This window comes from Aythya fuligula, chromosome 2, assembly GCF_009819795.1.
Source record: "Aythya fuligula isolate bAytFul2 chromosome 2, bAytFul2.pri, whole genome shotgun sequence".
NCBI classification, from domain to species: Eukaryota; Metazoa; Chordata; class Aves; order Anseriformes; family Anatidae; genus Aythya; species Aythya fuligula.
This window is the reverse complement of record NC_045560.1, coordinates 21,430,897-21,458,613: the sequence shown is the minus strand read 5'-3', so window position 1 is coordinate 21,458,613 and position 27,717 is coordinate 21,430,897. Positions and strand designations below refer to the sequence as shown.

General features: G+C 37.6%; 1 protein-coding gene across 1 annotated transcript in view; it reads left to right on the top strand.

Annotated features, from left to right (window-relative positions):
• Positions 1-27,315, top strand: part of LOC116485491 (macrophage mannose receptor 1-like) — a 30,758-nt gene extending 3,443 nt beyond the window's left edge. Inside the window, exons 4-30 of the mRNA XM_032180889.1 lie at positions 538-702; positions 862-978; positions 1,876-2,022; positions 3,349-3,531; positions 3,739-3,893; positions 4,803-4,916; positions 5,639-5,754; positions 6,529-6,677; positions 7,120-7,319; positions 7,709-7,830; positions 8,610-8,697; positions 10,485-10,629; positions 11,112-11,147; positions 11,240-11,409; positions 12,326-12,393; positions 13,948-14,048; positions 14,434-14,576; positions 15,981-16,095; positions 17,137-17,285; positions 18,796-18,898; positions 19,834-20,066; positions 21,736-21,901; positions 23,238-23,390; positions 24,057-24,173; positions 25,619-25,786; positions 26,424-26,465; positions 26,888-27,315. Of these exons, the coding sequence (XP_032036780.1) occupies positions 538-702; positions 862-978; positions 1,876-2,022; positions 3,349-3,531; positions 3,739-3,893; positions 4,803-4,916; positions 5,639-5,754; positions 6,529-6,677; positions 7,120-7,319; positions 7,709-7,830; positions 8,610-8,697; positions 10,485-10,629; positions 11,112-11,147; positions 11,240-11,409; positions 12,326-12,393; positions 13,948-14,048; positions 14,434-14,576; positions 15,981-16,095; positions 17,137-17,285; positions 18,796-18,898; positions 19,834-20,066; positions 21,736-21,901; positions 23,238-23,390; positions 24,057-24,173; positions 25,619-25,786; positions 26,424-26,465; positions 26,888-27,132 (3,710 nt within the window). The 3' untranslated portion in view covers positions 27,133-27,315. The remainder of the gene's footprint in view (positions 1-537; positions 703-861; positions 979-1,875; positions 2,023-3,348; positions 3,532-3,738; positions 3,894-4,802; positions 4,917-5,638; positions 5,755-6,528; positions 6,678-7,119; positions 7,320-7,708; positions 7,831-8,609; positions 8,698-10,484; positions 10,630-11,111; positions 11,148-11,239; positions 11,410-12,325; positions 12,394-13,947; positions 14,049-14,433; positions 14,577-15,980; positions 16,096-17,136; positions 17,286-18,795; positions 18,899-19,833; positions 20,067-21,735; positions 21,902-23,237; positions 23,391-24,056; positions 24,174-25,618; positions 25,787-26,423; positions 26,466-26,887) is intronic.
• Positions 27,316-27,717: the final 402 nt, after the last annotated feature.

The window sequence follows — 27,717 nt, the reverse complement described above, 5'->3', positions numbered from 1 at the left end:
GCCCTCTCATTGCTTCTCCAGCTGAGGAGTAGGCTTACCCTGCCTCCCAACACTGGTAGATGTGGAGAGTACTGTAAGGGTGGGGACTGGGACTGGTGGAAAAAGGAAGAGAAACCAGAGGACTGGATGAGAAGAAAGGGCAAATGAAAGGCAGAAAGAAGTGCAAGGGATGAGGCATGTGGGATATGGGGTAAGAGGGCTCCCAAGGTAAGAAATGGATGTGGAGACCAAGATTTTCTGTATGCGGAATAGGGAATAGATCAGTGAGTGGGTTGATGTGGACTGAACTGTGAAAGACGTAGGTGAGATATAAATGGAGAGGGACAGGATGAATGTAGAAAAATTAGAATTGTAAGGAGAAATAATTCATTATGTTATTAATGTATTATTAATATTGAATGGATAAAACACGTACAAGCTGGAAAACCTACCTACCAAAAGTTACACTGTTTTAGTCGGTAATATATATATTATATATATATATTTCTGTATTAACAAGTGCGATTGTCTTGTCAAATTGCTTTTTCATATTTATAGACACCATCCACAAAGACTTTTGGAAAACAAATCCTTTGACAGGAACCTACTATCAGATAAACTCAAACTCACTTCTGACATGGCACCAAGCAAAGCAAAGCTGCCGGCAGCAGAATGCAGAATTATTAAGTGTTACGGACCTTCATGAAGAAATGTTTTTATTAGGTAAAGGAAAAAAAAAAGTGTTGCACGTTGATGCATGTGTTTAAAATGAGCTTTAACATGGATACATATATTCACCCTGTGAAAATAGGTCCAAGTGACAAGTTTTATTTGATAACTTATCAGAGGCCTTTAATAACTTCATTTATTTTGTACATGTAGGGCTCACTAATGATCTGGGTTTCAATGCCAAGCTCTGGACTGGTCTTGTCAACACACTTAATGGTGGCTGGGAATGGATTGGGGGTAGTCCTTTCAGATATCTAAACTGGGCTCCAGGTGAGTGTACTTATTTGAAATGATGAAAGGCATTGGGCCAAAATTCTCTTCTCTTCCCTGAATTCCTGTTATCTAATTCCTTTGGTTTCACAGAATTTTCACAGGTTACAAAAGATTATGATAAAAGTAGGGTATTACAGTAATAGGGGTCACATCTGAGATGGATTAATGTATCATCATAATTCTGAATTACCCAGAAAAAGCAGACAGCTCATCCGAAAAAAAAAAAAAAGGTATTATCAACAAGTGTTTGCACCTCATTGAATATTTGATTTTCCACCTACAGCTTTCTCTTTGCAAGTATTATTCAAACAAAACAAAAAACTCATGAATATTGATATAAAGAAAAAAAATAAGATAAACATCATATAAAATGCACTTTAATTGTCTTTCTCATGTATCAATTATGACATTTATGTGATAAACTTTGGTATCTTAACATTTCCACTATATTTCTTAGGATCTAATTCATGTTCATGTTGCCACATTGTGTACTTTCAGAGTAGCAGTTGTGGCTACTGGGAAATCTAAAGGGCAAGCACTCACACGGAATTAAATATGCATTTCATGTCCAGTGTTTAACAGCACAGGATGATGAGTTTTAGCAATACTACTACCCCATGGGGAATTGTGCTTAGCTGAGTTTTTATAAAGTATTTTTCTGTACTCTGCAGTATTTCAAACATGTTGAATTTCTGCTTAAACAGTGCATGTGATAAGAGGGGTAAGTCTCTTTAGTGCTGTCTCATTGTTGTCCCCTCACCTCTCTTGGGAATTATCACTCTGAAGAATAATACACCAGCGGCTTTGTTGCTGTGACATACTTGCCCATTCCCTCCTGTGGTGAGACAAACATTTTCAACATTAACATCTGTATATTTTGACTCTTTCCTAAAGGAAATCCATCTGTGGAACATATAAAAATGTGTGGGACATTCCAAGGCAGGAATGGCAAATGGGAAAACCAGGACTGTGATCGGAAACTGGGATATATTTGCCAGAAGAGAAACTCCTCCACTGTGGATTCCTCCACTATTGTCCCAGGTATGATGGAGGACAAAGAATTCTATTTTTAATTGAGTGAGATATACCAGGAAGGTGCCATGTATGAAATGACATGGTCCTCCCTGACGTGGGAGGACTTTCATTTTCCAAATCATTTTAAAGATGATGTTTAAATGTTGTTTAACCAAAGATACTTTTGAAAAGATCCCAGGTTACCAAAAAAGGTAGGGTCACACATTCAGTCATGTGATCCAGATGTCAAAATACTGCTGAATATTCTGTGCTTTGCAAAACACACTAAACACACTAATGACAAGTCTTGCAAAAAGGTGTGAGCCAAAGTTCAGGCTCCCTCTTCTCTCTCTGAGCATTCCTGCTCTGTTCCAAAAAGAAAAAGTCAGATCTTGGGACTGGAACTTTTTCCCAATTGAGTTCCCTTTTTACCTGAGGTAAGGTAGTCTTATCTATGGGAAAAGAACGGTTAACGGTTACTTCACCTAGGAATTCCCAGCAAGCTACTAGCTCTATCATAATTCCCCTGACAATACATATAATAGTATACAAGCTATTCACTGGCTTGGGGCACATCATCCTGTATACTATGACTGCATCCAGACAGCTTACTGACATGTGCTCACCTCCAGAACATGCCAGGATGTTGTCTAGGGGAACGCAAGCTTGCAAAGGGCAAAAATGTTTTTGGGGACTGTGATTAAAATTGAACAACATGGCTGATTACTTGCCAATTCTGAGCACACACCCTGCCCTCTTCAATATATGATATAGGTGTAGACTATGTGAACCTTCAAGGAAGTGAAAGGTACTTAATGACACTAAATTCATACCAAGACATAGCTTCTGAAGAAAGTGCACTGTATTTGTGTTTGGCTGGCATTTCTAACACGTCTGGTATAACAAGAGCATGTCTGGGTCTTCTTGTATATGGTTTGGGCTATTCAGGAGCTCAAAGTGGTTGCCAAGGACTTGGTGTTTGCAGAGAAAATCAGAAAATCTCCACAATTCACCAAGACCTCTGTCTGGGTAGAAAAAGAGGCCCCATGTTGTAAAACATGGCTGTACCCAGCACATCATGGATTTAACATAGAGTTGTACCCTGCAAGTTTCCGTGCCAAATTAATTAGTATTAATGTCATTTTGTAAAAAGAGCTTTTGGGTAGCTCCCAACACAATATTGTACTGATGGAAAAATCTGTTTTGCATTCTTTGTGATCCTCCCAGCTTTGTTTGTCTTCTTTACCAGTATGTACTCCAATATCTCAGATGTCAGTTCAGGTAATTTTCTTTTTGATGGACAGAAAACACTGAGCAGGGCTGCACACTAATTGTTTGAAATATTCTTTTTAGGTGATGTTAAACCTGTTAAGTGCCCCAGAGAATGGGTGGCCTATAGAGGCCATTGCTACAGAATTTACAGAACACCCAAAATATGGAAACAAGCCCAGTCATCTTGTAGAAAAGAAGACGGAGACCTGACGAGTATTCATAATATTGAGGAGTACAGTTTTATAGTGTCTCAGCTTGGGTACAGTGAGTATTTCTACTTTTTTTTTTTTTTTTTTTTTTTTTTAAATCTGGAGTTATACTGTTTCCACTACTCATTTTATTCATGAAAAATCATTTTATTCATGATTTTATTTATTTTTATAAACTCCTTGTTCAGTCAACTGTAGATATGAGACAGGATTGCTCCATTTTAAGACAAACCAATGCCAACAATTAACTTTATGTTTCCAGAGCCAGATGATGAGCTGTGGATTGGTCTAAATGACTTCAGGTTTCAAATGTATTTTGAATGGAGTGATGGGACACCTGTGATGTACACCAGGTGGCATCACAACCAGCCAACCCATACAAGGAATAAGGCAGTCTGCATTGTTATGAATAGAGAGGTACTACTTCTTCTTTCCTTCTTTTCCTTCTCTCCTTCATGCTTTCTTTAGTCTTTTGTGTCCCCCAAAAGGGAAAAGTCTGTGACAAAAAAAAAAAAACAAAAACAAAAACAAAAGGACAAAGGTTTTAAATGTTTTTAGGAATTTAGTTTGATTCAGAATGTCTTAGTGAGGAGGAAGACAGAAGACTGGAGACCAGATTTAGAAAGACAGCATGGTGAAGCACAGGAAGTGACACACTGTGCTGACTTGGGCTGCTTTCTAATAGTAGCAACAAATCTCTCATCCGAAATTGGTTGAAGTAACTCAACTTCTGCATTCAGCATGGATGATCATAACTGTATAGTGTTGCTGTTGGAACAGGGACTTTCTTATGCTTTCCCCTAAAGCATCAAGACATATAGTTTTCAGCTAATCTGGAAGCTCATATTACTGGAAGCACAAAAAAATTGGTTCAAAAAATTGCAGCCTGTTTTATCCTCACTTTAAAATGACATATCATAACATTATGGAGAAAGACAAATAATATATTTTTAATATTTTATTTTTAATTTCTCTTGCACTTCTTGCTAGTGTAGTCTGGGTAGATGAACATCCTGTTTTTATAATCCTACAGTGGTGAGAATAGGGTGGAATAGAGTATTTCCTTACTTTTCTCATTAGCCGCTGAACCTTTATTATTTATTAGCTGCATGCAGTCCTAATTCTCATACCTCTGAGGAAATGTGGCCCTCTGTTTGTTGTGTTCCCTGTTTGAGAGGTTTGGACAAATTTTAAAGGTGTGGAAATGCTGAACCAACCTTAGCCATATGAAGAGAGAAGTGGTAATGATAATGGTAAATATTCCTGTTGGATCCAGATTTTCACTAGATTTCACTTCTCTTTGTTGTTTCTTCTTACTATGCTCAGGATGGAGCTTGGGCTGACAGTGCTTGTGAAACAAAACTCGGTTACATCTGTAAAAGAAAACCTTTGGCAGAAGAATCAGGGGAAGCTGAGGTTATTTACCCGGGCTGCCAGAAAGTAAGTGTAAAATAAAAGCAGTGAAGGGTAATTGTGTCTCACTTTCTCTTCCATGATGGTAAATATCATAGACATCAATTATTTTGACTGTTCTTTGTGGAACCCTAGAAAACTCTTAATTCATATTATTGGTACTTCTCAGATTAATGGGGATGCTTTTATTTCTTTATTTAAATAAAATTTAGAAACATTGCTCTTTTTTTTTTCTTTCTTTCTTTCTTTTTTTTTTTTTTCCTTGATTATACATGCACTTCAGTCAGCTCTCTTGCTGTGCAGAGCTGGTCCCTTCACCCATGCCAGCATGTCATTATATTTTCAGGCTCTATCTCATGGGTTGTACACAGCCATCTCAGTTCAATCAACCCATCCTGTCAGAAGGGAGGAATATCAGAGCCAACTATATTGCAGGTTGTTTGCAGCATGGCTTTTTACAATAGCTGCACTTACACAACATGACAGCAGAGCAGGCTTTACAGGAGAAGCTGCACGGTGACTGTGAGCATGCTTTCCAGCTCCAAGCTGTAACAACCATGGCCCATTACTCACAAAGACCCCTTTCAAGGGGCAATGAACAAAGCTGTATTTGATTAGCCTCTTCTTTTTGTCTCATGGCTTCTGAGGCTGATTTTGGCTTGGGCTCTGGTTTTAATGTGGCTTTTAGAAGTGCACTGTGGTGGGCAATCTGACATCCCCCCTTGCATCTCTGCTGTTTGCACTGACAGGGCTGGATGAAGCATGGCTTTTACTGCTACTCCATTGGGCAGTTACCAGCAACATTTTCAGAAGCAAAACAAATCTGTGAAGAAAATAAAGCTTACCTGGCTACTGTGACTGACAGGTATGGAAATGTAATTCTTGTCCTTTCAAATGTGCAACCAAGCCAAAAAGTCATCTCTTCCCATTTTGCAGTTATTAACAGTGTCCAGTGTTTTACCACCCCTTCAGTGGAAAATATAAAGTAGAACTGAGTAAATATTACAAAATAAAACAGGGGATGGTATGTCATAAATATCAGTGTTCAAGCCACAGCTGCTACTCCCCTACACTCTTGTGGAACCCAAGAATAAAAAATTTGAGTCAACTCCTAGCAACCCAAAGTTGCCAGACTGTTTTAAAACTCATTGAATTAAAACTAAACAGATAAACGTGGAATTATTTACTTCTTGAGGATATGAACTTTTCAGACTTTTCTTTGTAACAGAAAGATCTGAAAAATTACCCTTTTTAGAATAAAAGTTTTTTCCTAGATTAAAAAAATTAAAGATCTAAGCCTTATGTTGAAGCTCAGTAAAACATTGTATTACTTATTTGTAAAGAATGAATAACACAAACGCATTAACCCAAGTATCATTTGGTTTATGCTGTTAAATGTACACTACAAAGGGAGAGTAGAATCACTTTAAATTCTAAACAGATTTACATTACCAAATTGTAAAATAATTTATGTAATAATAAGACCTATAAAATTAAGACCATTATGCTGGCTTCAACCTATGCTTATTTTTCCAACATATTAACAATTCTTCTTAACTTTACCACATTTGCTACAATGAACTGTTTGAAGAAATGGGAAATTGCATTCATACATTACTTTAGTGCTTATTCTTCACAGATATGAACAGGCTTTTTTGACTTCTGTAATTGGATTTAATCCAGCAAAACATTTCTGGATTGGCCTCTCAGACATGGAAGAAGAGGGGACATTCAAGTGGGCTAGTGGGGACATGGTCATCTTCACCCACTGGAACGTAGGGATGCCAGGTAGGCACTGCAGGGCAGCAGCACCTCCATGACCAGGGATGCAGAATTTCTGCTATGTCTGGCCAGAAAGTTGGGGTTTAGAAGCTATAGGGTGGTTTTGAAGCTCTGCTGCCATAAATGTGCAGAAACAACCAGGCAACTTCTGTTTGTGCTCAAGTTGTTGAATTGGGTATCATGGTAGCCCATTCAAGAGGTCACCTGAGATTGTAGGTGTCTGCTGATATCATTTACTCTTTGTTGTCTGGTGGTTTAGATATTTTGGTGAGTCATAGTAAGTCATAGTATAATATAGAAGAAATCGGATTATAAATTAATTCAAGTGCATGTAGACTACTGACATCCAAATGCAGTGGGAACAGGTACCTTTTAAGTAGATAGCATATGCTTTGAAAAGATGCAGCTATTTATCAATAAGATTTAAAAAAAATTGTCTTTCGTGAAGGAAAGGAGCCAGGCTGCGTGGCCATGAGAACAGGAACTTCAGCTGGATTATGGGATATTCTCAACTGTGAAGAAAAAAATATGTTTCTGTGCAAGCAGCTGGTGGAGGGAGTGACCCCTCCACCCCCTGCAACGAATCCCCCACTCCCGTCCTGCCTGGAAGGATGGCATTCTGTTCCTCAGAGCAGCTTTTGCTTCAAAGTAGGTGTTTAACGTCTGAAGGAAAGCACTTGTCATGTCAATGAAGAATGTGTTTTGTCTGTGCATGGAAGGGGGATTTTACCCTGCTTACCTGATCAGTAGTCTGCTGTAACACATTTCCAGCCATGCCTGTGTGGTGAGGCTGTGTTGTGCTGGAACTGGTGCATATTCAGGTGGAATTGAAGTTTGGACCACAGGGACTCTGAGATGATGGGAAAAGCAAAGTTGTGACAACCAAATTTGTTAGAAGACCTCACAGTTATGGTGGCACAACTGAACTAAAGGGCAAGTGATAAAACTTGAGGCTGGGAGACCAGAAGAAAGACAGAATGCTGTTTCCAAATTTCTGTTAATATCCGAGACAGTGTTTAACTGCCCACTTTTCACAGATTTTTCAGAGAGGAAGGGAGAAGATGGAAACATGGTTTGGAGCAAGAGATTTTTGCAGAGCCATTGGAGGAGATTTGGCATGCATTCACAGTGAAGAAGAACAAAATCTAATAGCTGGCATGTAAGTATCTGCAAAATCAACTGCTTAGGAAAGAAAGCATTTTAAAAAAGTGATCTTTCTATAAGACATAAAGAATTTCTGGTGATCATTTTCTACTTTGGAAAGACAATATATGTATCTTTTCAAATTGGCAGAACTAAAGAGGTAGAGAGAGGTGAGAAAAGGGTTTCTTGGCAGGCCTCTGTGTAGATGCATCTCTGTGTGGAAGTAGCCTGAATATATAAAATATGAAATATTTTATATTTTATATGAAATATAAAAATGAAAGAAGCATCAGCAAAATTGGTTTAAACTGAGTTTAGTTCAAAAAGAGAAACCCGATCTTTTTAGCTCATTTGTAATCGACAAGTAGATTAAATAGTCTTGATTAAAAGAACACTTTGTTCTGTGAAAGGTTCAATTCTTTCTTTAGTTATGGGAAAAACAATGGAGACTAAGGGAAGCCAGACCTATTGATGTATTTATATAAATGTTTAACTCAAGCATATGACTACAGGCAGGTTTGGATGCCTAAGTTTCTTTGGGGGACTGAGACCTTCAAAAATATTTTCACTTAACTCAGAATTTATGGTATTGTGTTATCTATGCTCCTCCTCATGCAACTCTTCATGTCCCTGTTTCCTGTCATGTGCAATACCAGGATGTACATAAATGGAATGATTACTTTATATGAATGTCTTAAACGGTACTTCAAGTACCAAAACACTGATAATGTAATGGTATGTATTTTCCATCTCTGTTTTACACTGTGATTGTGGTATTTGTGCATAATCATTCAGGAAGAGGGATTATCTTCACTTGTCTTACTGGATGGGTTTAAGTGCTTTGGACTCTGATGGAGGATTTACATGGAGTGATGGCTCACCAGTGAGTAAATAATCTCTTCCAGCTTTTTTGCTCGTACTCCATATATATCTTGGCAGACAGGTACAAACCACAAGTGAGTATAAATCCTAACTTCCCAGTCCCACTCCAGGAATTAGTTTTTATCTTTTGTTAGTTCACAATCCCACACAGCAGTATGTTTTTTATAGCAATGAAATAACATCACCAAAGATGGTGATACTTTCTTATAAGAATACTCTTTTTTACTTATAATAATACTTATATACATATACATACTTAGAATAATACTTATATACACATACAATACAAATCCAGCTGGAGGCTGGTCACTAGTGGCATCCCCCAGGGCTCAGTACTAGGGCCTGTCCTCTTTAATATCTTTATCGATGATCTGGATGAAGGGATTGAGTGCACCCTCAGTAAGTTTGCAGATGACACCACGTTAGGTGCATGTGTCGATTTGCTCAAGGGTAGGAAGGCTCTGCAGGAGGATCTGGATAGGCTGGACTGATGGGCTGAGGCCAATTGTATGAAGTTCAACAAGGCCAAGTGCTGGGTCCTGCACCTGGGGCACAACAACCCCAAGCAGCACTACAGGCTGGGAGATGAGTGGTTGGAAAGCTGCCAGGCAGAGAAGGACCTGGGAGTATTGGTTGACAGTTGGCTGAATATGAGCCAGCAGTGTGCTCAGGTGGCCAAGAAGGCCAGCAGCACCCTGGCTTGCATAAGAAGCAGTGTGGCCAGCAGGGCTAGGGAAGTGATTGTCCCCCTGTACTCAGCTCTGGTGAGGCCACACCTCGAGTACTGTGTTCAGTTTTGGGCCCCTCACTACAAGAATGACATGGAGATGCTCAAGAGAGTCCAGAGGAGGGCAACGAAGCTGGTGAGGGGCCTGGAGAACAAGTCTTACATGGAGCAGCTGAGGGAGCTGGGTTTGTTCAGCCTGGAGAAAAGGAGGCTCAGGGGTGACCTTATTGCTCTCTACAGGTAAATTAAAGGAGGCTGTAGCGAGGTGGGGGTTGGTCTATTCTCCCATGTGCCTGGTGAGAGGACGAGGGGGAATGGGCAAAAATGTTGCGCCAGGGGAGGTTTAGGTTGGATATTAGGAAGAACTTCTTTACTGAAAGGGTTGTTAGGCACTGGAATGGGCTGCCCAGGGAAGTGGTTGAGTCACCATCCCTGGAGGTCTTTAAAAGACGTTTAGATGTAGAGCTTAGTGATATTGTTTAGTGGAGGACTTGTTAGTGTTAGATCAGAGGTTGGACTTGGTGATCTTGGAGGTCTCTTCCAACCTAGAGTATTCTGTGATTCTGTGATTATTGTCTATCTTGGTTTTAGCAGCTCTGGTTGTACTGATCTTTATATTCCCATTTGACATTCACTGTTAGAAATAACTGTATATATCTAGTCAAGCTAAGCTTTGTGGCCCTTGCTCTCTGACAGAGCAATGCAAGGCCCAAGTCTGTATCACAGAACTTATGGATTTCTCAGGCTGAAACATCAGAGCTGAATAATCAACCTGGGGATTAGAGGTAGATTCTTAGATGCTTCTTTCTAGACCTTAACAGGACAAGTTCATGTCTCCTGATAAAAACAAGGACAACAACTTTTCTTACTAGCATAGCTTGTAGATACACACAGCATGATCACCATTCTGTACAATGGTCAGGTCCTTCTTACAGGGTCTGGCACCAAAGCATAAGATGGATCATGAAATCAAATGATGTACATTCTTCTTTAACAAGATAATATAAGACAATTGTTTTGTTTCAGAAGAAAGTACTAATGAAGCTGTATTTCCACTATAGGTAAATTTTGAAAAATGGGCAAATGGAGAACCAAACAATTATGATGGAAATGAAAAATGTGGAGTGTTTAATGGCTACAATGATATGAACTGGAACGATTTATTTTGTGAACATATGCAGGACTATGTTTGCCAAATAAAAAAAGGTAAGATGACTTTTTTTTTTTTTTTTTTTTTTTTTTTTTTTTTTTTTTCCCTTCAGAAGTGTTTAGAAAAGGTTAAGAACATCCTGTCCATGTCAAACCACAATGTCTGCATGCAGTAAAGCTAGTATGCCATCAAGAACAATGAAACACAGTACATTTCAATTTAAATAAAAGCAGCTGAAAACAACAAATTCGTTCATAAGATACATGTGTAAGTTTACAATGTACATGCAGCATGTTGAGGAAGTGAAATCAGGTAGTCTAAATCATGCATAGTTTCTGTAAGCTTAACTTGTGTTGGCTCTAACACTGCTGAGTGTAACACTTTTTTTCCAGATATTTTTAGAAATTCTCTGAAAAAAAATAAACAAACAGAGTAACCTCTAGGATTTTTTTTATTGATAGGATTTTAAATCCTAACAATGTAATACATATATTTAATTGAGAGATGTAATATACTCAGATATCGATTTATATTGCAGGAGCATCATTGAAACCAGAGCCTACATACACATTCGGTAAGTCTTGTACTTCTACTAACAGAAAGAAGTTTTCATATGATGACGTTAATGTCTATTGTAGACACTCTGCTTAATGATTTATCTTGCAGATTATGAATATATTGTTAGTGAAGATGACTGGATAATATATAATCATAAGGAATACTACTTTAGCAAGGAAGCAATGGCTATGGAAAAAGCGAGGGACTACTGCAAGAAGAATGGTGGTGATCTTGCCATCATTGAGGGTGAAAGTGAAAGAACATTTCTTTGGAAATATGTAAGAAACTTGCTTTACTTCAAAAATGCACAGTTCTGTCCTGCACTGAAGCATCTTTTTCACCTGGCTTCTGAAATATTAGAAACTGGTCCCCATCATAAAAAATCAGTACCACTTTTCATGGGTTTATCTACTTAGAAGCTTTACCATGATCATTATTTTGATAAAAAATTGCTACATGTAGACAAATCCTCAGTTTCTTTGTAGGAGCACTCCCAGAGTGTAACTTTCAAAAATCCTATTCTGTTTATCTGAAAGCTAGAGTTAGCTTGTTTGTTTTCCACCTCATTCTCTTCACAGAATTTCCCCCCTCCCCCCAAAAAAAGCTTTTTCCCTCTTGTTGTCAAAATGGATTTCAGAATTTCAATAAAAAAATTTAAGCCAGACTAATTTCTAATAGGAAGTGAATAACCTGGTTAGGATAGTCTTTTGTAAATAGTTTTCATACTACTGAAAACCAATGATTCCTTCCTGTCCTCCACATGACTAAGTACTAAACTCCACCATTTACGTGTAACATTTTGGCAAATTCTCACTATATTTTCCTAAAACTCTTAAAAATACTGCTTTATTTTATAACCCACCTGAGGCTTTTTTTTCTTTTTAATCTTAACACAGTATTTTACTCCATTTCTTTTTCATTCCATTCTGCTTTTATTTTTATTTAAATACTAGAAATTGGACGAAAGTTTTACATTTTGCAGTTCAAGCACATAATCCCAGTGAATCCACGCACACTGCATACTATGTAACCGTACAACTAAAACTAAAGTATTTTTAAGTACTTGTTTATTTGAAATCTGTTATTTTTACATCTCATTGAAGCTTTTTATTCTTCTTATTCTTATTCTTATTCTTATTCTTATTCTTATTCTTATTCTTATTCTTATTCTTATTTTGTGTTTGTGTATTTTAGATTTTTTATAAAGATTGGGGAAATAACTTCTATATTGGCTTAAGTGTGAGCCTTGATAAGACATTCCGGTAAGTGAAAATATTAAGTTTGTCAGATTTATATATCAAGTGTGAATATTTGGCATGGATGTCTGTGAGACTTTTTTTTTTTTTTTTGGTGAGGGCATGTTCACTCAGTCAGTGCAGTCCCACTCCCTTTTCCTTGTTAGACAAGACATAAAATAGGTTGGAGGTCTCTAGGGATGTGCCAGATGGTACTTGAAGACATTACTGAATATTCAAATAATCAAAACCTTCCTCCCCCTTCACCTTCTGCCTTTTTCTAGTGTCTTTTCCTGGGATTTCAAGCTTGGTAAGATGAGTCTTAGCATCTTCATTTCTCTTAATTTCAGCCTTTCTTCTAACCTCTTGGGATGTCTTTCCTGTCCACAAGCCACAAAGACTCATCTCTGTGGAGCTGAGACAGTCATATCCCATTCTTCTCTCCACTTTTCCTGTAGGCCTCCTTTAAGTACTGGAAGGCCACTATAAGGTCTCCACAGAGCTTTCTTTTCTCCAGGCTGAACAACCCCAACTCCCTCAGCCTGTCTTCATAGGAGAGGTGCTCCAACCCTCTGATCATATTCATGGCCTTCCTCTGGACGTATTCTGGTCCATGTCCCTCTTGTGCTGGGGGCCCCAGAGCTGAACGAAGCACGCCAGGTGGGGTCTCACAAGAGCAGAGCAGAGGGGCAGAATCCCCTCCCTTGCCCTGTTGGCTATACTGCTTTTGATGCAACCCAGAATACAGTTTGCTTTCTGGGCTGCAAGTGCACATTGCTGGCTCATGTTGGCTCACATAATTTGTCTTTGTATTATTTCTCCCTGTTTATTATGTACCGTTTATCCTGCTTGACTGAGGAATACTCAGGAATTCAAACTAGAAAAACACTGGATCAGGTGTTGTCTGAAGTCTTTCAGACTTGGCAGATTCCCCACTTGACTGTGCTGCCACCAGCACTCTGAAGCTTTTTCATTTTGTTTTCAAGTTTTTTTTTTTTTTTTGAGAATAAATCTGTGAATCACCAAATAGGAATTGTGTATTACACAACTGAAAGCAATAGGTATATAATATTAAAGATCTCCTTTGTTTAATAAAATGGTTCCCAGTGTAAGGTTCAAGGATCTCTCTTACACTGCAAGATCTTATATTACATTATTATTTTTATTATTATTATTAATATTATGGTATAATATTATATTATATTATATCTTATATTACTCTTTTTGGCCCCAGGAAATTACTAAACTAGGCTCATGTTTCTGCTTCTGTATTCCAGGGAAGGTGAGGTCCAGTGTTACACTGGTGTGTTTTCTTTAAGCTATCAATGCTCAGAGGCCAAGAAGGCTGCAACCACCAGCTAATTAGTTGAGACCAGTTCCAGGTCAATAGAATAGGTAGCTGACATAAAGATTTTTTTAGTGATTCCAGGTGAAAGGTCTTGCATTCCTTTTACCAGAGAACAACACATGTTGGTACACTAGGATACAAGAAACAAAATATCAAGCTCTAGTATGTCCTTTACAAAGAAATACTACTCTGTTCAACTAAGAACTATTATTCCCCTAAATTGCTTCTTTCAGATGGATGGATGGAACTCCTGTCAACTATGTTGCCTGGGCTCCAAATGAACCCAACTTTGCAAATAATGATGAAAACTGTGTGGTCATGTATACCCAAACAGGTGTGTGCTGTAACAACATTCAGTCTGCATGGTGTGATATAGGCTTGGGAGAGCTGAATGTTTAAGTCAGGGTCTTAGAGATTTGCATCAGATCTCAGAGAGGTGAATTAAACGTTTGAACTAAAATTCCTCTTTGGCAGTGTTATGGTTTGCAATCACTGAAATATTTCTGTTCTTAGCCAAAATATTAATATTCTCGGTTTTGCTGGAAACGTGAATATTTCTGAAGAAAATGTACATAAAAATTATTCTTTGTTTCTGGCAGAGAGAAATATAAATATGGTAGTCAGTTCTACTTCCTATGATGGATTTGTTTTAGGAAAGGATACTTTTTATCCCAGTCTCTGTTTTGTTTTGTTTTTCTTTAATTCTAATTTGTTTTCAGGTACATGGAATGATCTCAACTGTGGCAGTGTTGAATTATTCATCTGTGAAAGGCTTAACAGAACTGTTCGCCCAACTATTGCTCCCACCACACCACCACCAAAGGGTGGGTGTCCAGAAGACTGGCTTCTCTTTGATAACAAGGTGCAGTATGAAAAGTCAGTATACTGTACTTAAAACAGACAAACAAAAATACAAAACAAACATATTTGGTTCAGTTTTTAAGTTGTAGCAGGGTTTTTAGTTGTCATAAAATACGTTTTGATGTAAAAATATGTATAAATGACTCTAAAAATGTTTTCTGATATCGAGATTATCGAGATAGTCTTTATCAAGATAGTCTTTATTGGGCTAACAACAGTTCTGAAAGAGGTCATGAGCCATACAAGAACAAAGCTTCATCTTCATCTATTTTTTTATTTTTTTTTTGCTATGATTTAATGTTACCAAAGATGGTTGAGTTGAGTGGTTTTCCTTGTGTGGGAGAAGCAACTGCAAAGCTGTTGTATGTTCGTATTTACTTTGCTGTGTTTATCTGGCTGCCATTTATTGCCTGGACACTGTTTTGTTCCTTGCCTAGCATGCACTGGCTCTTAAACCACTAAAGCACCTTCCTTTGAACATATTTTTTAGGTTCTTTGTGCAACTAAATATTTGTTAAAGTAGACCAGTTATAAGCTTCACCACAATTCATGACATGAGATCATTCTTGGTCTTCTCAAAAGACAAAATTTCAGGAAAAAAGAGTATATACATTTAAAACCCAGATATTTTTGTCACTAATACAAAGCTATAAACAACCAGTGTATGCTGTTAAGCATACACCTAGCAGTAAAGATAATCCTAGATTACATTGCCTCATCTGTCTCTCTGTCCTTCTCTCCTTCCCTCCTTTTCCCCCTCTCTTTCTTCTCTCTAAGCCAAAACAGGATTTAAGTTTGATGGAACTCCTTTGTGTGAGATAATCTGTCTCCTCTGATAAGCTGTCTCCTCTTTCCTTCTCTCTCTCAGTTCCGGGGAAAAGAGTCACAGACAGAGATTTTTCCCTTTTGCTATGCTCACTCAACCTAAATGTTTCTCTCCTTCTTACCTCCTGGAAGAGGAGCTTCCAGGCATTCCTCTCTGCTTGTTTAGATAGCACTCCATTGTCTTTTATCCCCATTTTCTCCCAAGATTCCTGATTAACTTTTCTATTGCAAACTTTAATTAACACATTAGGGTTGCTTAACACTTGATATTTAGCTTCAATAATGTCTCATCCCTATTACACATTGCTTTTTGAGGTCTTAGGCATTCCCCTGAAATGCTGAGGAACCATCACTTTGGCTTAATTTCTACTGAAAATGTTAGACTGACATATTCCTTATTTTAAGGAGATGATAAAATATGGAGCTTTAAAGCAAGCTACAGAGGACTGTTAAACCACCTAATCTCCCCTTTTTTGGTATAAAATATCTAACTTATCTCACTTGTTACAAACAGAAATGTTTTCACTGGAAACTCTGAAACACCATCCAACTATAGCTTTGGCACACTTCTGTTTTTCAGTGTTTTAAAGTATTCGGCCTTGATGAAAATGATACACTGACGTGGCATGCTGCACGGAACAATTGTATTAATTTTGGAGGAAACCTGGCTACTATTTCAAAAAAGGAAACACAAGGTATAAAGCACAAGTTTTTTGATACTGAATGAGACTTCATACAATCATTGAAAAATAGGTTAAAACAAATATTAAATTTTCTGAAATATATGCCATATTAATATCAAGTCATGTTCAATGAACAAATTGCATGTTGGAAAAAAAAGTTTATGTAGATATTAGTGTCCGGATTAACTTTAAAAATCATAACTTTGGGGACCTATAGGACCCACAAAGGAATTTATGCTGTTCAAATATTAAGATTTTGTATTAGGGGCTTGTCATACAGTAAAATGCCCCAGTACTGGAGTTCCCATGTTCCCCTGTTCCTTCTGCTCTTCTAGACCTCAGCCTGCTTGTCTTGCAGCTCAGCATATTACATTTTTTATTTTTATTTTTATTTTTTACTGAGGCTTCAAACTTCAATACTGAATGTAAGGAATGAAAAGTAATGCATATAATGAAAGGAAATGTCATGCCACAGGTCTGCTGAGGGCTGCGTAGACCACTTCTTAGCTCACTCCATCAGTGTTTGTGTTTTATCCTTTTTTTCTATAGCAGAGGAAGGACAGTCTTTGAAAGTCAGTCTAAGCAGGAGCTAAGGGAAACAGCATTTGGCCTTCCTACGTGCTGAGGTCTTAGTACATACATACTTAGTTCTTAAATAGTTTTATTTGCATTGTATCTCTTTTGAAACCAAGTCTTTGGATCTGGTTAACAAAGAAATTACTAAAGAAGAAAATAGACTGCAGTCTGTAGACTCATTTTCTGTGTGACAAGGTGTACTGTCCTGATGGTAATTTCTGTAATACTGTTAAAACAATTTTCCCTGCTTCTTCAGATGATAAATAATGCAGGAGAGTGGGCACACAAATTCATCTAAAAATGTTGAAAACAACTCTATGAACCAAACCTTGTCCTTATTTTTATTTTCATCATAAAATTACCTCTTTATTTAAAAAGAGAGAGAGAAAAAATCATCATCCCTTTTCCAGGCACTGCTCTATTTAGGGAAAGGTAAATTCAGTTTCCCTCTTTGTGCAATTAATCTTTTTCCTTCAGCTTTCCTCATGTCCCTCTTAAAAAATGCTGCAACTGATGCCTGGGTTGGACTGAATGACATAAATCAGGAGCATGTATATTTATGGACAGACGGAAGCCCAGTTTACTACACAAATTGGGCAAAAGGTTCCCGAAGTTATTATAGCAAGGTAAACATTAATTTATGGTTATCACTTATTCTCGATAGCTTTGGTAGATTAATAAAATATATGTACCTACAATAATATTTTTTGTAAAGTTTCCTTTATAAAGTTTTTTAATGATCTTGTTGCTTCTGAAGGGAAAGCAGTCATGTGAAAGATCTACTTTCAGATATTTTCTTCAACTTCTTTGTTTTGTCATGATTTATAAATCCAGACAGATATTTGGAATTATTGTGCAAAACTCAGATAAACAAGCAATTATCCTTACTTTACCATGACTGATCAGGAGATTCAAATAAACCATAGTATAGCAATTAAGTGATAATAATAATTAAGTGATACAGAGAATGTCATTTAGACTTCTCTAGGAAAATATGAACTGTACAGTTTACATTTCATGGTGCTGAGCTTAGTAAGATAAATGCATTGAATTCAACCCTCAAAAGGAGAATCTGGGTCTTCCTTTCGTATTTTCTTCCCCTCTATACCTTCTATTAAATTTTCTCAGTTTTACAGAAACTTTTCTGCACGCTTTGAAACTTTCAGCACTGCTATACCATTTTGTGTTTAATTGCAAGAGAAAACCGAGTGTTTTTCATTAATTTTAAAAAGGCTAATGAAAAATACTGATTGATAGCACCACTTCTTTGCTCCTTTGCTAGCTTTACCAAGTTTCTCTCTTTTTCATGACAGAATTGTTTTGAGTCTTGCTGAAACAGGAAACAACTCTGTGAGGTCCAACCTCCACTGCCACCCAGGCTAGAGCTCAGTTTTAGGCTCTTCAGGACTTCCCCATCTCACACACACGTGCTTTTTGTAGAAGGCTATGCCCATTTCCCTTCACAAATTGTTCCCCATGCACTTTCCTTCACTTGCTGCTGGGCTATTTTCTCTGAGGGGGTCAGAGACAGCATGAGGTTATGCTGAGATGAGGGAGGGAGAGCTGCTGCTTCCTGCTGCAGAAAACTGGAGGAGGCAAAGGAGGAAGCAGAAGAACCAAACCTGGGGTGCAAAGGGTTGGGGAATTGTCCCTCACAAAAAATTGTTCCTGCTTGCTACCTATATGCTACTGAGCAACATCTTTGGTTTCTAGTGCTAGACTGGTGCAGAATGAGGGTTTTAGCTCTCTAGGCAAGCTATAGTCCCGATAAGAGTTTCTGTATAACCTCCAGGAAAATAACAGAGCTCAAATGTCCTGTGTGCCATATCTAGCATATGTGCATCTACCTGTATGCACACACACACAGAGATCATGTGGACAGGTAGTCCCAGATGCTTCTCCCTACCTCGGAGCTGTGATTTGCAATCCCTCCATCATCCAAGCACAAACTGTTCTACGGATGAGTTGTAAATGACTGTTGTCGTTTTACTGCTTCTGACTATTTCTAATATGAGTTCATACAGATTATCTTAATTTTACTCAGGTGTGTGTGACAGGTGAGTCTATATCCTGTAGGAAAAGGAATGTTTCCTATTTTTCCACATCTTTTTCTTATTAATCTCATCTCACATGTAGGATGACTGTGTCTATATGATAAAGAACCCTATTGAACAGGCAGGGAAATGGAAAGATGAAGAATGTAAAGCAAGCAAAAGCTACATATGCCAGAAAAACACTGGTGAGTTTTTTTTCAATACTTTCTAGTACAGGTAATTTATTGTGGTTAATTTAAACTGGTGGTAAAATTAACTTCCCATGCTCAGTGCTATTTTAATTGAATTTAATTTAACAGTGTCACTTGCACTAGAAACCATTTATACAAAATGAACACACATTTTATTTTCTGGAGAAAAACTCTTGATCCTCTTGATCTTTCCTATTTTAAGTACCAGACCAATACATTAATAATAATAATAATAATAATAATAATAATAATAATAATAATAATAATAATAATAATAAACAACTCTATGGAATATCATGTATTTTACTATTTTTGGCAGTCAGGAGGGGGAGAAAGAGAGAGAACAGTGAAGTACTTTGCCTTTATATGGACAAATTCTTTAAAACTGAATTTTCCTGTTATATTTAAAAGCACTGCAACAACTTTGTTTTGAAAATCTGCCCTGCTTGATTTTCAGTTTTCAAGTGCCTTTTTACAGTCTTGGGCAATTTCATCAGCAGCAGTATCCCTTTGCTCACAGCATGCCAGTTTTACCTTCTGCTACTTTCCTTACTCTTTTTCTTATCAGAAATACACCAAATACTAGTATATCACAGAAAAAGTGGGAGGATTGTTCCCTTTAATGCCTTACACAGTCACTTTGGGAAGGTCTAGAGTTTATTGGGCATGTTCCTAGAAGCGATACCGATATTTATGTTAAAAAGTAATTCTAAAAAGAATTAGAAAAGTTTGTTACAGAATGTGAGAACATGGCTTCATCACTGCAGTGTTAGTTGGGAAACATCTTAATTTGTTATTGCAGCTTCCTTCAATTACTTGACTACCATGGTAAAATAGATCCTCTTTCAGTGTGATACGTCTAGCCTAGATATAGCTATGGACTTTCTTCTTTTTATTTCTTATTTTAATTTTTTGTTTGTTTGTTGTAGACCCTAAACTACAAAATTCCCAACCTACGGTCCCAATGTTCGGCTTTAACAATTATGGTGATGACCGCTATGCAATCATCAACTACAAAATGAGCTGGGAAGAGGCACAGAAAAACTGCAGAGACCAATATGCAGAACTTGCCAGCATTCTGGATCCTTATGCTGAATCCTACCTGTGGTTACAAATATTAAAGCAGGGAGAGCCTGTATGGATTGGTCTTAACAGCAACACAGTAAGTCCATCAAACGCTTGTGACAATCAAACCTGTACTCCAGATCAACATAGATCAGCCAGTTTCTTGCTCAGAGGTTTGCAGGATCCACTCTTGCAGGCTCTGGTGTGAACGCTCTTGATCAGATCTATGACTGCTTGGCAGGAATCAAAGTTTTGCTAAGGTACTTGACTTGGCTCCACTTCAGAGGTTTTAAACATCTAAACATCTGGCCAAATTGTAAGTCAGAACTTCCACAGCCCGCATTTCAAAGGCCACCAAGGATACAGCTGCAGTAGCTAGTGGCTTCAGTGGCTTCAGTAGCTTTGAATTTTTGCTTTCTATGCCATGGCTGGGCCATGCACTCACATGTGGCAGCACAGTTATTTCTCAGGACATTCTGTGGAGCACACCATAGAAACAGCTTGGCTTAAAAGTAGTTGTTTCTTTGTGAGGTTATTTTAAGCTTTATTATTTCAATTTACAGACTAGCAGTACAAGAACATGAACTGTTGTCCAAGCAACAGGAGAGACGGCAAGCTGCAGCACAGAGGAAGGAGCAGGCCTCTGGCAGGGGGGATGCATTAGGTTGGTTTTCAGAGATGATGCCAGTGCCTGAGGGAAAGCTGCCAACAGCCAAGAGCGTGAAGGCCTGAAAGGGGAAGCGCTTACTTAAGGCATATAAAAAGGACATGAAAAAAAAAATGATGCAGCTGGATATTTGTGGAAACAAAGTTGTGAGGAAATAAAGAGTGGAGAGGTAGAGCTAGCTGGAGCTTGGTGAGACATGGGGCAGAAGGAGGGCACAGTTCCTGATGTGGGAGGAACCACGGTTGAACTTCATTGAGAGCAGGCACTGGGAACCCAGGATTAGATAGGAAGCTGGGATGACACTTGGCCAGGGAGTTCAAAGGAAAAAGGACAGGAAAGCAAGTGTTACAAAGAACGGAATAGGAGCCTGCATCTAAAAGGTGGCAGGAAGAAGAGGTCAGACTGCACAGGACAGGGTGAGAGGAGCCATGGATATGACTGCTGTTGGTCATGTTTTGGAAATAATCATGAAATCCATTGAAAAAATAACATGTTGTAGAGAGAAAAGTACTTACAGTTAGTAGCTGGTCCTTGCAAGAGCTAAAAACCTATTACAAGTCCTGTTAGCACAAGTGGACAAGTGGCAGAGGTCTGTGGCATGTGTCACATGAAAAACAAAGTCAGTATTCTTGTTTGAGTGGAACTTCTGCTTTTTTTTTTTTTTTTTTTTTTTTTTTTTTTTTTTTTTAATATAGAAGAGCTTGTGTTAGAGGAAAGCTAGGAATAGTTTATCTGCAATCTTTATTTGATCTCTGTGTGTATGTGGAGTCCATTGATACTTTTTTCTGTGACATATTTATATTTGTTACCACAAGGCTCTTTGTCCCTTTACTGCACAAGCCAGATGGTGTGAATTGAACAATGCAGGTTGAATAGTGAACAAATGTCAGGAAGATCACTGTATCTTACTGTAAGATCCACTGTAGAGAGTGGAAGCTTGGACCAGACTTTTATATAATCATGACAGAGGAATAATAAATTATGTGCAGGAAACTATGATTCTGACCTGTCCTATCTTTTACATACCTGCAAGCAATCTTAATATTCTTTTAACCTAATTCATGTATGTGACATAATCTTTATTGTCATTTGCTTTTAGACTCGTGGCCGTTACATGTGGTCAGATAGAAGGAGGAGCAGGTATCATAACTGGGCCAGTGGAGAGCCAAATAAAAACAGAGCCTGTGCCTATCTAGATCTGGACGGTTTTTGGAAGACAGCATCTTGCAATGAAACATTTTTATCTGTTTGTAAACAATCTGATGGTAGGTTATCAGTAGGAGAAATGTGATTAGGGAGGCTGGAATTTAAATTCTTCTCTTTATTTGAATTTAGGTTTTGCACATACACAATGATTGTGAGAGAAGTTTTATGCTTTGTTATAAACTATTGCTTTTGTTAAGGAAGAACACCTAGATCCAGTCTGTCTTGAACGATTTCCAAAGACCTTCACATTTCATTTCCCAGGCCAGTCAATACGTGCACATAATAAAGTCAACTGCAACATTTCATGCCACAAGTGGATATTTTCTGCATCCTTATTTGTCAGGGATTGCAGAATTGGTCAACCTTAACCCAACCGTAAATACATTAATATATTTTACATTTCAAATAATCTTCTGTAATATTGGGAGATAAGAAACTTCACTTTGCAGAACCAATAAGTGCAGATGGAAAGAGGACCAGGAGGTAGACAAATATGGAAACATCCAAACTGATGAATTTATATTTATGAAAAGTATAAAGTCCTGGGAAATTTTGCTTGAAGTACTTTTACTGAAGTACCATAGGGGTTCAAATATTATACCTAATTATCAAATATGTTTTAAATTATGTATGGAATTTATGATCACTTTACCAGACTTCACTGTAAATGTTTTGCTCATTTAAGCTCTACTTTGCCTTTAATCATGTCATTCAATAAGTTGCTCTTTCTACTTTTACATAGTTTAAGATGTATGTACAGGGACAGATACAGACAGATTCTGTGACCTTGCTACAAAACAGCTGGATGCAAGCCACTGGCAGTGTAACCAGACCAATACAGTCCAGCTATGCCCAATACCATGCATGCTTCTGCTGCTGTGGAGTATTGCTCATTGTGCCTTCTCTTTTCATCATTCCTCACTCTTGCATTTCTTAGAAGGGTGCTGCTTGGTGGCTGTATTCGCAGGAGAACAAAAAATACTTAAAAAACATAGGAAATCTGAATGCTGCAAAGCACACCTCAGCAATGAACGAATGGCACTCTGAGAACCCATCCCCATGTGGTGGTGGCTTTGAGATACTTTAGGCATACTGACTAATTCTTTTTTGTAAGTTTTGAAGTTTTAAATTGCCTAGATGAAGACAATTGCAGTTAGATTCCAGTAAGCCTTCTTTAGCATGTCAGAGAACAGCCCCATCCAGAATACATTACTATTTTACCATGATTAGTCCTGTTATTTATTTATTTATTTATTTATTTATTTTATTATTAGTTGAGCCTATGGAATATTCTTTTACTGGAATCACTGTCAAAATGACCAGACTGATACGTGGTGCAGCAGTATGTTACCCTTGTCTTCTACAGCCCTACTGAAATCTGTCTCTCCTTAACAGAGTTAATCCCTAGTGAACCACCACAGCTTCCTGGAAAGTGTCCTGAACCAAAGCGTGGTAGATCTTGGATTCCCTTCCGTGGCCATTGCTACTATGTCCACACCACTTCCGAAGAAAGCTGGCCTGATGCTTCCATGATGTGTATTCAGATGGGTAAGTGCCTTTTTTATTAGTCAATTTTAAAGGTTGTTTGTGCCCAGAATAATGTGACAGGTTGCAGTCTAAATTTCATTTTTGGCTTATTGTTCCATTTTTCCACTAGTTCTTGTAAAAATTCAAGCATCTCAGAGACCAATGTGGGTAGGTTTTAATCCTTTTTTGATTGCCCATTAGGGTAGGTGGCTTGAAAGTGTCCACTTGTCTTTTTCACTTATGCCTCCCTTTTCAATCCATCACCACGTTGATTTTCTTGTTTGCTTTATCTGACCTTTTTGATGTCTGTTCTGCATTTTGTCTTTTCTTCCTCATCTGAAGTTACTACCCTTGTTTGTAGAGTGTTTGTATTCTTGGTCTCAATTTGTTGCAGTCCCTATCAGGTTGAAGACAGCTCATAAAAGGTAGAAATATATAAACATGTCCTGGACCTTGGGAGGGACTTTTATTTTTATTATTTTTTTTTATTTTTAAATCCAGAACCAAGAGATAATGTGTAGATTTATGTGTGTATATCAATTCTAAGCTTAAGCAAATTTACTCTCAAGCCTCTCTACTATATGAAAAATCTGATCATGAATCATATCATGTTTTTTTTACTGAGGTAAATAATTTATAGTGGAAAATATTGCTGAAATTATATGTAATATTTAATTTATATCTTAGGTGCTTCTCTAGTTTCCATAGAAGATCCAGCTGAACTGAACTTCCTTTTACTGTACCTGTCTCCACTTGCAAGTGACTTCAGAAGGTTTTGGATAGGATTATTCAAAAATATTGATGGTAATTATTTCAAAATGCATAGTGAGATGAAAATAAATACTAACTAAACAGGAGAATTCTAAGTAACACTAACATTAAATACTAATATGTTAAATATTAAATGATTAAACAAAGAAATCAACTGTTAAGTGTTTAATAGCTTTTCAGCTAAAATACTTACAATATATGCCAGATACAGGCCTATATTTTTTTTGTATCTTTATCGTAGTTGGAGTATAGTTCAGTCTGTAAAAGATTCTAGCTTAGCACTGCTTACTAACTAAACTGCTTACTAACTGCTTACTTACTAAAATTGCTTGACAGCCAGAGTTAGTCTTAAAAAAAAAAAAAAGTCTAACAATTGAGAACTGAGGCAGCTTTTAACTGAAATTTATTTCTAAACAAAACAGAGAATAGCAGAATAGCAACTCACAAACTGCCTAGCAATATTTCTTAATCTATTCTTTTAAATCTTTTTCTTCATAAATTTTTGGTGGAACTTTTTGCTTTCATCCAAAAATATTTCAGCTATTTATTTGGAAATGCAGTTCAAAATTTCTCATTCAAAATGTTGGTAAAAACAAATTTAATAATGTTTTCTGTATAATTATAATCCTAATCCTGTTTTTCACAGCAGGCTTTGAAGGTAGGGCTCCAGAACAAGTGGGCTGCTCTGGCCTTGGCTGTGGCTGCCCAAGTCTCTGTCCCTCCCCATCAGCAATGGTGGGCACCTTGTAGCATGGTTGGCCAGGCTGATCTGTTCTCACTGAAAACTAACAATACAGAAGAAGTGTTTTTTTTTCCTGACCTGGCCCACTACCTTTCCACATTGCTACATGCCAGTGAAAGCAGAGGCAAAGGAAAGTGCAGCTGCAGACAGTGGGATGGAGATGGTGGTACTCAGGTGGCAGTGAGCAGATAGGATATCCTGACATGAAAGCACACCCTGAGGGAGCAGAGATGGCAATTATTTCTGCTTGATGGCCCTCAGCAGGAGATGATCAAAAAGTTATTATTAAAGAGATCTGATTCAGACTGCAAAGGCAATTGATTATTCAGTGATCTTGGATCCACAAGTAAAGAAAATTTTCTGAGCAATCTGGATCCTTAAACAGCAGAGCATGGCTCATGTGGGCACTCTGCTTTTCTGAAAAAAACACAATAGGTGGGTTCTGGGCACAGACTTCAGCTGAAAGTCCTCAGGCAGCTTGGGCATTTCTTTCTTTCTTTGTTAACAGCCATGGCCCTGGAGGGTAATGGAGTTAACTTTGTCTGTGTACAGCATATGAGCATTACATTTTGTGCATTCCCATCTGAACACCTCTGACTGTTAAAAGAGTGAAAAGTGAATCCTCTGTGATGATAGATTAATCAATAATAAATTTGGTATGCAATGTCATTGGGCCTGGTAGACTAGAACTGATTCCCTACTTCATTCACTTACAATTTAATACTCTTAATTTTAGGGGAATGGTTATGGGCAGACAGAAGTGTGGTAGAATATGTCAACTGGGAGAAAGGAGAGCCTACAGTAATTTTTGATGAACACTGTGTTGATATGGATGTCTCAAGTGGAACCTGGAGGAACTATTACTGCTCCGTTGACCAGAATTTTATTTGCAAAATCCCCAAAAGTAAGTTCTGATTTATGTTTACCGCGTTATTTTAGAAGTAGCAGTTAACATATAGCTGGTCAAACTGATCATACACTGGGTACTTTTTATGTGTTGATGTTGATGCATGTGCCTCTGTATTAAAGCCAAGAGTAACTTTTGTTAAGAACAGAAGAATAATGTTGGGGATTTTTTTTGTTTGTTTGTTCTCCACATGTTGTCAATGGAGTAATTCACAAGCTTTGTAAGACCCAGCCAGCCAGACCTGCATGGAATTGACTGAATCACAAGCAAGGGAGGGAGGAAAACAAAAGTATATCTTAAATGTTTTCATGTGTAAAAATGCTTTTCAAGTATAAAACATTGAATTCCTTTATGTGAAGGATGGGTGCCATGAAGGTGTGAAAACTTTGAACAGTAAAAGTGCTCAAAGCAATTAACAGTGAGACAAAAGTTTGAGGTTGTTATAACAAACATTTTAAATAAGAATACTTGATTAAATTATTGTGAATTCTCAGGGAAAATGCTTTCATATATTATTAATCTGTATTATGTAAAATCTAATAGGAACACAAAGTAATAACTATATACTGTGTACTTAGTCTTTGAATGGTTGTTTGTGAACATTGTATAATATATCCATATTTTAATTTTAAAGTTATTGAAGTTGAACCAACCCATGATTCATCCATCAATAAAGGTAGGTTGTTTTTTATAAGCATATTAAAAAGAAATTTCAATAAATTTATATGCATTCATTATTTACAAGTAAAATTGCCTCTAGATGAGTTTCATTGAAATACCCATCTAACTATCACTGATGATTTTATTTTAAACTTGTTGAAAAAAAGAATTTTTTCTTTCAAACTGGGTGGCTTATTGATATTTTTGTTATTTTCTGAATAAAGTGGGGTACAATATAATGCTACTTTTAAAAGAAATGTAGGACAGATTGAGCCCAATTTTGCTCTGCCCATTGAGACTGGGTGTTGATTTTAAGTGTGGTTATGATTGTTCTGTACTTTTATAGTTCACCCAGCTGGTTTACACAGGAAAATGTTTGTTGTACACAATAGCAGTCTCTGTTCATTTGTGGTAACTGTTCTGTTTTGTTTTTCATAGCATCAAAAAGAGAAGCTGCTGCTTCATCCTCACATAGTTTAAGTGTGATGATTGTTATACTGATCTTCCTACTGCTAGCAGGAACTGGCCTTACAGTCTATTTTTTCTATAAGAAAAGACAAGAACAGAAAACAATTACAGCCAGTTTTGACAATACTATATACTGTGGCGATGCTGACCCTGGAACTCATGAATCAAGGTGTCTTGTGACCAATATTGAAGAAAATGAACAGGCAATGGTTTAATAATCAGGACAAACTTGGAAATGAATTACTGTTTCATACTAAGGACTGATTTGGAAATGAATTAAAGCACTGGAATGTCAGAATTCTTAAAGTGATTTTCTTCTATGGAAACTCTAGTTCATTTTGCACAGGTTGCTTCTTGCCTTATGTACTAGCAGGAATAAACAATCTTGCAACACTCTGGATCTGCTCTCAGACAGTATTACCTGGCAGGACTGTAGGACATGCTTATGACCCTGGAGCTACACTGTGTAAAGGAACACTCGGGCTGTTCCAGTCTCTGTATGGGTCCTGCATCACTTTGGGGCATGAGGAGACCCATACTCGTCACAGGCAATTGTGAGAATAAATGTCTTAACAGTCTCCAAAAAGTAATTCCAGATCTGTAGAAATCCTGAAAATGTCACTACTGATGTCCACTGACTGATCACAGGCTGGCAGAATTGCATGGGTCGGATGGGATCTCCCAGCTCACTTTGCGCACATCCCTGCTTGAAGCAGGACCAGCTCCCCACCCCAGCTAGGGAGCCAGCTCCCATGCTTATCCACACTCTTGCTGAAGATGGCTTTCCACATTTGAATTTC